The 12,729-nt window shown below is 61.2% G+C and overlaps 1 protein-coding gene across 1 annotated transcript in view; it reads left to right on the forward strand.

Annotated features, from left to right (window-relative positions):
* The window catches only part of LRP1 (LDL receptor related protein 1), a 78,797-nt gene that overhangs the window by 42,387 nt on the left and 23,681 nt on the right, over positions 1–12,729 (forward strand). The window contains exons 20-42 of the mRNA XM_066337468.1: positions 2,040–2,207; positions 2,474–2,656; positions 3,058–3,258; positions 3,340–3,585; positions 3,780–3,977; positions 4,503–4,707; positions 4,814–4,978; positions 5,253–5,497; positions 5,735–5,866; positions 5,949–6,176; positions 6,312–6,486; positions 6,883–6,977; positions 7,196–7,345; positions 7,471–7,611; positions 7,854–7,982; positions 8,783–8,914; positions 9,144–9,278; positions 9,358–9,487; positions 9,930–10,056; positions 10,246–10,397; positions 10,512–10,636; positions 10,832–11,203; positions 12,237–12,426. Of these exons, the coding sequence (XP_066193565.1) occupies positions 2,040–2,207; positions 2,474–2,656; positions 3,058–3,258; positions 3,340–3,585; positions 3,780–3,977; positions 4,503–4,707; positions 4,814–4,978; positions 5,253–5,497; positions 5,735–5,866; positions 5,949–6,176; positions 6,312–6,486; positions 6,883–6,977; positions 7,196–7,345; positions 7,471–7,611; positions 7,854–7,982; positions 8,783–8,914; positions 9,144–9,278; positions 9,358–9,487; positions 9,930–10,056; positions 10,246–10,397; positions 10,512–10,636; positions 10,832–11,203; positions 12,237–12,426 (4,024 nt within the window). The remainder of the gene's footprint in view (positions 1–2,039; positions 2,208–2,473; positions 2,657–3,057; positions 3,259–3,339; positions 3,586–3,779; positions 3,978–4,502; positions 4,708–4,813; positions 4,979–5,252; positions 5,498–5,734; positions 5,867–5,948; positions 6,177–6,311; positions 6,487–6,882; positions 6,978–7,195; positions 7,346–7,470; positions 7,612–7,853; positions 7,983–8,782; positions 8,915–9,143; positions 9,279–9,357; positions 9,488–9,929; positions 10,057–10,245; positions 10,398–10,511; positions 10,637–10,831; positions 11,204–12,236; positions 12,427–12,729) is intronic.

The raw sequence follows: 12,729 nt of genomic DNA on the forward strand, positions 1-12,729 counted from the left end.
TTTCCCTTGGCTGTGCTGGGGCAGGGAGAGCTGCAGGAATAACCTGGCAGGGATTATTCCAGACCTTGGCATACTTTGCATGGTTTCCAAACTCCGCCTTGGTGCCGGAACCAAGTGTGTCATGGCCAGAGCTGCTGGCGGGGCTGAGCCAGGTCCTGCAGCCACAGGGAAGGCAGGAGAGCTCTCCCAGCCAGCTCCCATCTGCCCTTGGATCTTTCCAGGGCCAGAACTGGGACAGAGGGTTTGCCCCAAGGTTGCTTTCCTTTCCCACAAGTTTATATCAGTCTTTGAGCCTCTCTGCCCTGTTAGGAATAATTAGTGTCTTTGGAGCAGGCGAGACACTGGTGCCTGGCTGAGCAGAGCTGTGGGTGAAGGACTCTCCCCGGAGTCTTCCTGAGCTCCCTTGGAGCCAGCCCTGCCAAGGGATGGTCCCTTCTCCAGGGATCCCCCCCCGTGACAGCCAGGCTGTGGCGTGGAGCCCCTTGTGCAGCCCTGAGCCTCGCCAGGTGCCTGGGGCAGGAGCAGCAGCACCACCCCATCCTGGCTGCCCCCTGTTCCCCCAGCACCCTCCACTGCTTCTGGTCTCGCCTCCCAGGCTGCCTGGTGCCTCTGTGTGTCCGTGTCCGTGTCCGTGTCCACGTCCCGGTGTCTCTGTGCCGCCCGCTGTGCGTGTGCCGTGTTTGTCACTGTGCTGTGTTGTGTTTGTCACCGTGCCCACGCTCCTGTCTGGTGGTTCTGTGTTTCAGAAAAAGATTGTGGGGATGGCTCTGACGAAAAGAACTGTCCAAAGCCTACCGGTTAGTGCATAGATCAACATGCACCAGACCCCCACCTGGCCCCCTGAGCCCCCAAACCTGCCCCCTCCAGAGGGCTGTGAGCCCCGGGGGCTGCTGCTCTGGATGCTGGCAATGCCCCCTGTGCCTCTGGCAATGCCCCTGGTGCCTCTGGTGATGCCCTACTCCTCTCCAGCAATGCCCCCTGTGCCTCTGGCAGTGTCTCCCAGCTCTCCAGCAGTGGCCCCCACGCTCCCCAGCAGCAGGAAGGATGTGCCAGGTGCCAGGGAGCCACTGTTCCTCTCTAGTTCACCGAGCCACTTGGGAGGCTCCTCTTGGCGGGAGCCTGGAGAAGTCAAGGGTTGCAGGTGCAGGAGCTGAGCTGCTGGCGAGGCCATGTGGCAGCTGGCAGTGCCATCATCCCCATCAGTGCTATGATCCTCATCAGTGCCATTGTCCCCATCAGTACCACCGTCTCTATCAGTGCCATCTTCCCCATCAGTGCCATCTTCCCCATCAGTGCCATCATCTCCATCAGTGCCATTGTCCCCATCAGCACCACCATCTCCATCAGTGCCATCATCCCCATCAGTGCTATGATCCTCATCAGTGCCATTGTCCCCATCAGTACCACCATCTCTATCAGTGCCATCTTTCCAATCAGTGCCATCATCCCCATCAGTGCCACCATCCTTATGCCCATCCCGAGGCACCAGGAAGCGAATCCCCTTAACCAGTCTCAGGTGGGGCATCCACAGTGGAGCCCTGTGGTGGTCCCCAGGCGAGACCCCCTGTGCCAGGCAGGCAGAGGGGCTGCATTGCCAGTGTCCAGGCACCCTCAGACCAAACCTCCCCCTACCCACAGCGGGCATGGGGGTTTCCTCCAGGCAATCTGACCCTCCCAATTGGCTGCCCCAACCCATCTCCCCATAGGTGCACCCCCAAAGGAGCGCCCAGCCCCACTCCCCCCAGAGTGGAGCCCCCCGTGGCGCCAGGCGCCCAGGCCCCCCCCAGGTTCATGGCTGATCTATGCAGTTTCTGTGTTTCATTTTCTCTGTGTGCTGCTGGTGCTATGGGGTGGGAGGGCCGGGGGTCTGCAGCCCATGGTGGGGCTCGGAGGGGCTGCTGTCACCCCACGTCCCGTCTGCCGGCGTGGTCTGTTGTTCCCCTCTTCCCCCGGCGAGGGGTCTCTGCTGTCCTCCCTCCTGCCAGCCCCCTCCTGGCCAGGCACCTGCTGACCCCCTGCCCACCCCCTTCCCTCTGCAGACAATGACTGCGGGGACAACAGTGACGAGGCTGGCTGCAGCCACTCCTGCTCCAGCAATCAATTCAAGTGCAACAGCGGGCGCTGCATCCCCGTGCACTGGACCTGTGATGGGGATAATGACTGTGGCGACTACAGTGATGAGACCCACGCCAACTGCACCAACCAGGGTGAGCTTCAGCATGCAGGAGGGACTCCCAATCACAGGCATTGCCCGAAGAGCCAAACCCTGCCCCAGGCAGAGCCGTCCTGGTTCAATGCAGGGAATTCTGCAGCCTTCTCTGCCCACACTCGGTGCCCAGATCCCGCTCCTGCACCTCTGGGTGCCTCCAGCTGTTTCCCTGCTGGCTGAGTGCCTTGTCCCCTTGCTCCCCACCCAATCCCGGAGCCCCCCAGCTCCGTGGGGGGCAGGCAGTGAGCAGTGCCCTCCCCACAGCCACACGCCCACCCGGGGGCTGCCACACGGACGAGTTCCAGTGCCGGCTGGACGGGCTGTGCATCCCCATGCGCTGGCGCTGTGACGGTGACACCGACTGCATGGACTCCAGCGACGAGAAGAACTGCGAGGGGGTCACCCATGTCTGCGACCCCAACGTCAAATTCGGCTGCAAGGACTCGGGTGAGAGCAGGGGCAGGGTAGGGTGCTGGACTGTCCTCGGTGCCAGGATAATGGGGAAACACAAGCGGCCAACCTGTGAACCATAATCCTGATGGATGGTGTCATCCTCAGATGACTTTATTCCCTTCTTTCAGGAATGGGCTGGGACACACTTTGGTGGGTTGGGGACAAGGGTAGAGGGACACCAGTTCTGGGGCTGACCCTCTAATTCCCCAGTTGCCCCCATGTGCTTCCCCCCTCTCTGACCTGTTCCATCTGGGCCAGCTCTGGTCCAACTTTTGGGGAGCCCTGAACTACTCAAACACCCCCATACCCCCTGTGCGTGGGATAACATCTGGAAATGCCTGGAATAAGGTCCTTTCTGGTTCTGCTCTGCTCCCTTCCCACCCCCTCCCGGTCAGCTCGGTGCATCAGCAAGGCCTGGGTCTGTGACGGGGACAGCGACTGCGAGGACAACTCTGACGAGGAGAACTGCGAGTCCCTGGTGTGCAAACCCCCCTCACACACCTGTGCCAACAACACCTCCATCTGCCTGCCCCCTGAGAAGCTCTGTGACGGCTCCGATGACTGTGGTGATGGCTCCGATGAGGGCGAGCTCTGCGGTGAGCGTGGGGCCGGGCGTGGGGACACGGGGTGACCCAGGAGTGGGACAAGGAGCTGACAAGCATGTCCTGTCCCCACAGACCAGTGTTCCCTCAACAACGGCGGCTGCAGCCACAACTGCACAGTGGCCCCTGGCGAGGGCATCGTGTGCTCCTGTCCCCTGGGCATGGAGCTGGGTGCTGACAACAAGACCTGCCAGATCCAGAGCTACTGTGCCAAGCACCTCAAGTGCAGCCAGAAGTGCGAGCAGGACAAGTACAATGTCAAGTGCTCCTGCTACGAGGGCTGGATGCTGGAGCCCGATGGCGAGAGCTGCCGCAGCCTGGGTGTGTTTTGGGGGGCATCAGGAACTGGTAGCAGCCCCCCAGCTGCCTCAAAGGGGGTTTGTCCTCTCGTGGAGCTGGGAGTTGTGCTGATGGACATGGGCTGGTGGGATCTGTGTGCTGACAGTGTAACTGGGGCTGGGTGCACTGTCCTCTGCCTTGTCCCTGCCCCTCTGACCCTGCCCTGCTTGTCCCAGACCCCTTCAAGCCGTTCATCATCTTCTCCAACCGCCACGAGATCCGACGCATTGACCTGCACCGAGGGGACTACAGCGTCCTGGTGCCCGGGCTGCGCAACACCATCGCCCTGGACTTCCACCTCAACCAGAGCTCCCTGTACTGGACTGATGTGGTGGAGGACAAGATCTACAGGGGAAAGCTGCTGGAGAACGGGGGTGCGGAGCCTGGGGATGGAGGGGCTGGTTGGAGGGAAAGCAGGGGTGCAGGTCTGGGGTTAGTGATTCCGTGGCACCCCACAGTGATGTGGCAGCTGAAGCCCACAGCCCTGACAGTGATCCTGTTCTGCTCTCATTATGCAGTAGTTAATTAGCATTCCCAGCGCTTCCCTGCTGGTAATTGCAGCCCAGCAGCTGGGCACAGAGAGGACACCCTCCCCATCAGTGCTGCTCCCACAGGAGCCCAGTGCCAGGACTAGGGATGGGGGGGCTCATGGATGGGGGGCTGAGCCCTTTGTGGTCTGACCGTGGATGGATGCTGAGCCCTTTGGGGTCTGAAAATGAATAGGGGATGCTGAGCCCTCTGGGACCATGGACAGAGGTGGTTCAGGCCCTATTTTGGGCCCCATCTCCCCACGATCAACCCCAGCTGAGCTGGGTGGAGCTGTTGAAGATACAGGGGTGGTGGTGCTGGGTGGCCTGGGGAAGGGGCTCCAGCCTGAGCCCTCACCTTGTGCCCCACAGCTCTGACCAGCTTTGAGGTGGTGATACAGTACGGCCTGGCCACCCCTGAGGGACTGGCTGTGGACTGGATCGCTGGCAACATCTACTGGGTGGAGAGCAACCTGGACCAGATCGAGGTGGCCAAGCTGGATGGCACCATGAGGACCACGCTGCTGGCCGGGGACATCGAGCACCCCCGTGCCATCGCCCTGGACCCTCGCTATGGGTGAGGCACAGGGGACAGCACTTACGGGGGCACTCCATCACCTGTGGGATCTTGCAGGGGGACGAGGCCACGGGCTCCTGTCCTTGCTCACAGTCCCTCCTGGCAGGATCCTGTTCTGGACGGACTGGGACGCCAGCCTGCCCCGCATCGAGGCCGCCTCCATGAGCGGCGAGGGCCGACGCACCATCCACAAGGAGACGGGCTCGGGGGGATGGCCCAATGGGCTCACTGTCGACTACCTGGAGAAGCGGATCCTCTGGATCGATGCCAGGTAGGGCCAGGACACCTCTCTCTGTCTCCCCTCTTTGTCCTTCCCAGTCTGGATCTTCCCCTTGCTCCAGCGTTGGGCTGGGAGCGAGCAGCCTTGGCGCTGTGGGGTCTGTTTGTGTCTCCAACACGTGCCAGCCCTTGCTCTGGGTTTTCTCCCCTGGTGTAAATCAGCTGCTGTCCCACGGCTGCTTAGACCCTGTTGGGTTAAAGACCCCGTGGTGTCCCCTCCCCATCTCCCTGCCCACCTCCCTCACCCTCATCTCGCCCCGGCACAGGTCGGACGCCATCTACTCAGCCCTGTATGATGGGACGGGGCACATTGAGGTGCTGCGGGGCCACGAGTACCTGTCCCACCCCTTTGCTGTCACCCTGTACGGGGGGGAGGTGTACTGGACCGACTGGCGCACCAACACCTTGGCCAAGGCCAACAAGTGGACGGGGCACAACGTGACCGTGGTGCAGAGGACCAACACGCAGCCTTTTGACCTGCAGGTGTATCACCCCTCCCGGCAGCCCCTGGGTGAGGCTGGGGGAGTGCAGGTGGGGGGACGGGGTGGGGGGCCACAGGAGGTGGCACTGGCTCATGGAGCAGCAGGTGGATTCTGCTGTCATCCCTGTGGCTGCTCCTTTGCCCCATAAGGTGATGAGGGTGATGCTTGATGGGGTAGGCAGGATCTGGGGGGGCTGCAGCTCTTGGGGCCTCCTGGATGGGTGTCCCCAAGAGCTGGGATGTCGCTGAGTCCTGTCCCCTTTACAGCTCCTAACCCCTGTGAAGCCAACGGGGGCAAAGGGCCGTGTTCCCACCTGTGCCTCATCAACTACAACCGCACCTTGTCCTGTGCCTGCCCCCACCTCATGAAGCTGGACAAGGACAACACCACCTGCTATGGTAGGGATCTGCCTGGGGAGCCGGGAGGATGAGCAGGTGCTCCGGAGCCGAGATCCCACCGCTGCCCTTCTTCTTCTCCCAGAGTTTAAGAAGTTCCTGCTGTACGCGCGGCAGATGGAGATCCGGGGCGTGGACATCGACAACCCCTACTACAACTACATCATCTCCTTCACCGTGCCTGACATCGACAATGTCACTGTGGTGGACTACGACGCTTTGGAGCAGCGCATTTACTGGTCAGATGTCCGCACCCAGACCATCAAGAGAGCCTTCATCAACGGCACCGGCGTGGAGACCGTCGTCTCTGCAGGTTAGTGTGAGGGATCATCGCTCCCACAGCTGAGACCTTCATCCCTCCAGAGCCTTCAGCTGCCTGAGATCAGCCCTTCCTCTTCATCTGAGCATTATCCCAGACTGACAAGCTCCCATCTCCGTTCCCTTGCAGACCTGCCTAACGCTCATGGCCTCTCCGTGGATTGGGTTTCCAGAAACCTCTTCTGGACCAGCTACGACGCCAACAAGAAGCAGATCAACGTGGCCAGGCTGGATGGTTCCTTCAAGAACGCTGTGATCCAGGGGCTGGACAAGCCCCACTGCCTGGTGGTGCACCCGCTCCGGGGGTGAGTCTGATGGGACGTGGTGCTGATGGGAAGGAAGTGTGTGTGCAGGCACAGGTGTGTGTGTGTCACGGTGCACATATGTGATGGGGGAGAGAACGAGGGCTGTCCCTGTGTGTCAGCGTCTAGGAGCAGTGTCACGGGAGATAAGGGTGTGCTCTATATCTGTACATGTGTGTGCAGAGTGGAGCGGGCTGTGGTAAGTGTGCACCCACCAGTGTGTGCCAATCCAGGTGTGCACAGGGCTTTGGCAACCCCCAAGCCGCCTCCTGGGGGTGGGACAAGGGGCTGTGGGGCTCCCAGGTTGTGCTACAAGCAGTGAGGAGCTCTGCAAGGCTGGCAGGGTGCAGGGGGCTGCTGGCACCATGGCCACTCACCTACTGTCCCCTCACCTTGCAGGAAGCTGTACTGGACAGATGGGGACAACATCAGTGTGGCCAACATGGACGGCAGCAACCGCACGCTCCTCTTCACCAACCAGAAGGGACCTGTTGGTATGGACCCCTCCATGGCCCCCCAGGATCCCCCACCTCACCTTGCTGTCCTGCAGAGCCTCAAGTCCCCACTCTGGCTCCTCGGGGGGGTGGCAGCTGTCCTGTGCTGGGTCACCATGACCTTACCTACCCACTCTCTCCATCCCATCCCATCTCACCTCCCGCTCTGTGATGGTCCCTGCGTGCCACCAGCGTGGTGACATTCCCGTCCTTTCCAGGCCTGGCCATCGACTACCCGGAGAGCAAACTGTACTGGATCAGCTCTGGCAATGGCACCATCAACAGGTGTGACCTGGATGGCAGCAACCTGGAGGTGATCGAGTCTGTGCGGAGCCAGCTGAGCAAGGCCACCGCCCTGGCCATCATGGGTGAGGGCTGCCAAAGGGGGACACCTCTCCCTGTCTCTTGGGCCTTCCCAAACTCTTCTGCCCACCTCAGCTGGGGCAGGGGGGGATGGGGAATGCTGCCACATGCTCCTGCCTTCTCCCCACAGGGGACAAGCTGTGGTGGGCTGACCAGGCCTCCGAGAGGATGGGCACCTGCAACAAGAAAGACGGGACGGAGGTGACGGTGCTCCGCAACAGCACCACGTTGGTGATGCACATGAAGGTGTACGATGAGAGCATCCAGCAAGGCCAGTGTGGGCTCCTGGGGCAGACACCCTGTGGGGCTGGGCAGCTGCTCGACCCCTCCTTGGTGGCCAGGTGGCTCCATCCCTGACAGCTGGCCCAAGCCTGGATCTTGGTCTGTGCTGGCTGGTGCAGGCCACCCACATCTCATGTGGGTGCTGCCTCTGAGCCCTAGCCCTGGTGGGTGCACCCTGGCCCCTTGTACCCTGGCCCCTTGTAACCCCTCACCCCCTTTTCTCTGCCACAGGTGGGACCAACCCCTGCAGCCAGAACAACGGGGACTGCTCGCAGCTGTGCCTCCCCACCTCAGAGACCACACGCTCCTGCATGTGCACTGCGGGCTACAGCCTCAAGAGTGGGCAGCAGTCCTGTGAAGGTGTGTGCTTGTCCCTGTCCCCTCCTTGAACCACCCCTCGGCACAGCGAGACCCTGTGGCCACCCTGGCCATGCCTCTGGTCACCCCAGCAGGTGATCCCTCACTCTGGCTGCACATGGGCTCTTCCCCACTGCTCTGTGTCCTGCATCACTGCAGGGGAATGCTGGTGACCAGAGGGACACTGTGGGGCTTGGAGGGGTTGTGGGCTCAGGTGGCAGCAAGACCCTTGCATGGGCTGTCCCTGATGAGCGTGGGGGCACTGCCCACCCACCGAAGGTGTCACCGGAGGAGAGGAGTGGGACAGCACAGTGGGACCCCTGTGGGGAGTGGGCAGTGGGTTTGGCTCACGGGGAGCAGGGCCAGGCACAGCCCTTGCTCTGCAGATCCCCCGTCCCCACCGTGTTCACTGCCGTCCCCCCGGGCACTGCCAGGGCCTCTCAAAGGCTGTTTGTGTGCAAAGTGTTCCGGGTGGTTTTGGGGGGGGTTGGCAGAGCTCTGCACCATCTGGGTCAGGGCAGGGGCTGAATAACAAGTGCTGCCCTGACCCAGATGCGCCGTGGAGTCTTTGCCAGCACGGGGTGGGGGTGGTGGGTGGTGGGAAGGGGCTTTGCTTGTGCCCCCCTGGAGAAGGGCAGGACTCTGGAACGGGTTGTGCCAGGGGTTGCAGCCCCCAGGGAGGTCTGTGCTGGCCCTGCAGAACCCTGCCAGGCCCGTGCTCCTCCCCATCACACTTTTCCATGGTGGAGGGACAGCCTGTGGGTTTTGGGCTGTGTCTGACTGTCTCTGCACCTGTATGACAGGTGTTGGCTCCTTCCTCCTGTACTCGGTGCACGAGGGGATCCGGGGCATTCCCCTGGACCCCAACGACAAGTCAGATGCTCTCGTGCCTGTGTCGGGGACCTCTCTGGCTGTGGGAATCGACTTCCATGCAGGTGATGAGGGGCTGGGAGCAGGATGGGAGGCTTGGAACAGGACAGGGGACAGGGAGTGTGAGGGGACCATCACCAGACCCCCCCTTTGGCAGCGCTTTGCCCTTGAACGCCCCCTCAGCAGTGCTGGGTGAGGGAGGATTTTGGGACCCTGGGGTGCGGGTTTTTACCATTCTGGAGCGACCAGAGGTGGTCACTGACTCATCCCCTCCTGCCTCCTTGTCCCTCCCAGAGAATGACACGATTTACTGGGTGGACATGGGCCTGAGCACCATCAGTCGAGCCAAGCGGGACCAGACGTGGCGTGAGGACGTGGTGACCAATGGCATTGGCCGTGTGGAGGGCATCGCTGTGGACTGGATTGCTGGTGGGACAGGGCTCTGGGGCTGGGGGCAGCGGGGGGAATGAGGCTTGTGTGGGGGTTGGTTCACCGTCCCCTCTTGCAGGAAACATCTACTGGACGGACCAGGGCTTCGATGTCATCGAGGTGGCCAGGCTGAACGGGTCCTTCCGCTACGTGGTCATCTCGCAGGGGCTGGACAAGCCACGGGCCATCACGGTCCATCCAGAGAAGGGGTGAGACAGCGCCCCAGAGAGGGCCATCACCTGCGGGGTGGGCACAGGGTGAGACCCCCTCACCTCCTGGCAGAGCTATGTGTGCATACAGCAGGCAAGGACTCGCAGGTCTCCTGCCACACCAAGGAGTCCAAACCCTGGATTTAACTCTCCTTTCACTGATGGGCTGAAGTCCCTGGGAGCTGGTGGGTGCCAGCATCTCAGAAAATCCATGTGGAGCCTCCTCAGACTGGCTCCAGCTGTGGGCAGAGCCCCAGGGACTTTAGAGACATTTGCTACTGAGGAGAGATGGAGATGTGGGGGATGTGACGCTGTAAGTGGGCAGGGTCTGGACTGAGGCCCCAGTGTTGGGGGATAAAGGGAGTGGTGTTTGTCCTTCACTCCAATGGCCAATGCTGCTTCTGGTGACGTTGCTGTGGTGACATCCCTGCTGTCCCCTCAGGTACCTGTTCTGGACGGAGTGGGGGCAGTACCCCCGCATCGAGCGCTCGCGCCTGGACGGCACCGAGCGGATGGTGCTGGTCAACGTCAGCATCAGTTGGCCCAACGGGATTTCCGTGGACTACGAGGTACGGTTGGCACCTGGGAGAGTGGTACCAGTCCCAAGGGTCCCTGTGGCCATGTCCCTGTTGCCCTCCTTGGGGCTCCAGAGTCTCAGGAGGATTGTCCAGGGTGGTCTGAACCCCAGCACATCGTGCCAGAGGTGCAGAGGGTAGTGCTGCCCCCACATCAACTGGGATGTTCTCCCATCCCCACAGGATGGGAAGCTGTACTGGTGTGATGCCCGGACAGACAAGATTGAACGGATCGACCTGGAGACGGGCGAGAACCGTGAGGTTGTCCTGTCCAGCAACAACATGGACATGTTCTCTGTGTCAGTCTTCGAGGAATACATTTACTGGAGCGACAGGTGCGGTGCCAAGGGGGCTGGAGAGGGTGTGGAGGGTGGGGGGAGCAGGTGGGTGCTATGGCATGGTGGGGAAGGATCCTGTGCTGGTCACTCAGTGGCTCTGTCCACCTTCAGGACTCATGCCAATGGCTCCATCAAAAGAGGCAACAAGGACAACGCCACCGAGTCTGTGTCACTGCGGACTGGGATTGGTGTGCAGCTCAAGGACATCAAAGTCTTCAACCGGGCCCGGCAGAAGGGTAGGTCTGAGCATGAGGAGCAGCTCCTCGTGTAGGGAACAGGAATGGAAACAAATGGATCACTCTGTCCCCATTGGAGCCGTGTTGTGCCGTGGTTCGAGCCTGTTCCTTCCTCCGGGAGTGCTGAGTGCTGAAAGTGGCCGAGTGGGTGCATCCTGCCCAATCCCTCACCCAGTCCCCCTGTCGCCCCACCAGGCACCAACATCTGTGCCCAGAACAACGGGGGCTGCCAGCAGCTGTGCCTGTTCCGTGGCGGCGGGCAGAGGACGTGCGCCTGCGCCCACGGGATGCTGTCGGAGGATGGTGTGAGCTGCCGGGACTACGACGGGTACCTGCTCTACTCCGAGCGCACCATCCTCAAGAGCATCCACCTCTCGGATGAGAACAACCTCAACGCACCCATCAAGCCCTTCGAGGACGCGGAGCACATGAAGAATGTCATCGCCCTGGCCTTTGATTATCGCTACGGCTCCAAGGGCAGCAACCGCATCTTCTACAGCGACATCCACTTCGGCAACATCCAGCAGATCAATGACGACGGCACGGGGCGCAAGACCATTGTGGAGAGTGAGTGGCGTGGGGTTCTCCCGCCTGTGCCTGCCCTCAGACCCGTCTCTCTCTCCCCCACCTCCTCCTGAGCTCCCTCCGTTCTTGCCCAAGGGGTTTTGGAGGTGTTTTGGAGGGGCAGTGGGTACAGGCTGAGCTGTGAGGTTTCTGAAGAGCCTCTGGAAGTCAACACAGGCACTTGAGAGCAGTCTGCAGAGCTCATTCTGGCATGGAGAGCATGTCACGAGGCTTGGGCTCTAAAAACAGGCATTGCAGCAAAGCTGAGGTTGGCTCTGTGCTCACACTCACCTCCTGAGGCAGCGCCCTAAGCCCTGACCCTTAGGGTGCTCAGACCTGGCCTCACCTCCAGGCCTCACCTTGCACTTGGTTGGGTTTATTGGCAACCAAGAACCGCTTTTGCTGCTCCAGGAGCTCCCTGAGCCAGGGCCTTGGACGTGCTGCTAATGAGGAATTCATAGTGGAGCTTGTAGTGCTTTATCCCTGGGAGGGGAGAGCACGGCCCAGCTCTCACAGCCGCCTCATTAAACCCTTTGCCGAGCGTTAATGATGGGGGGAGGATGGGTGCACAGTTCAAGTTCCCAGCTGGGAATGCCTCCCTTGTCCCCACCAGGCTTTGCCTTGTCACTTTGTGCCTCAGGGGCTCAGCTGTCCCCTGCCAGAGGGAAACCCTCCCCTTCCCAGTGCTGCTGCTGTGGACCCAGAGCGAGGTCTGGCTGTTGTGGAGTTTGAGAGCCAAATTCAAGTCCTTGGTGCGTTGTAGGTTTGCATCCCTCAGCCTCTCTGCAAGGGAGGGTCATTCCAACAGAGCTCTACCCACGAGACTCCAGAGTCTCAGGGGTCTCTGCTCCCCCCTGAGCACAGCCCCCAGCCCTGCTGAGTCCCCACCCAGCAGCCAAAGCCTCCGAGAGATTTTTGGGTTGTAATTAAAAGCACAAACTTCAACATCCCAGTGTCAGGGTCAGCGCCAGCCATGCAGGGTGAGCCACAGCCTTGCAGAAGTTCTGGCTGGGTGTGACCTCTGCTGTCCCCACAGACGTGGGCTCGGTGGAGGGGCTGGCGTACCACCGTGGCTGGGACACACTGTACTGGACGAGCTACACCACCTCCACCATCACCCGGCACACCGTGAACCAGAGCCGGATTGGGGCCTTTGAGAGGGAGACCGTGATCACCATGTCAGGGGATGACCACCCCCGGGCCTTCGTGCTGGACGAGTGCCAGAAGTGAGTGGCCATTGAGGGTCCAGCCAGTCCCCTCAGGGATCCACATGGTTCCCGTGGACATTGTGGGGAGGAAGCTCTGGATCCCAGCACAGAGAGGATTAGACCCCCAGGGAGGAAATCCCCACAAATCCTTCAGCACCCCAAAGCAGCTCCAGACCCCCCGTCCCATCCTCGTTCATGGGGTGTCACATTCCCTGGCTGGCTGCTGCAGCCTCATTCACCCCCTTCCCACTGTTTTTACGTGGGAATGATGTCCCATGCATCCCCCAGTCTCGGGAAGCCTCTCAGCCGTGGAGGGATGGG

This window comes from Sylvia atricapilla, chromosome 29, assembly GCF_009819655.1.
Source record: "Sylvia atricapilla isolate bSylAtr1 chromosome 29, bSylAtr1.pri, whole genome shotgun sequence".
NCBI lineage: Eukaryota > Metazoa > Chordata > Aves > Passeriformes > Sylviidae > Sylvia > Sylvia atricapilla.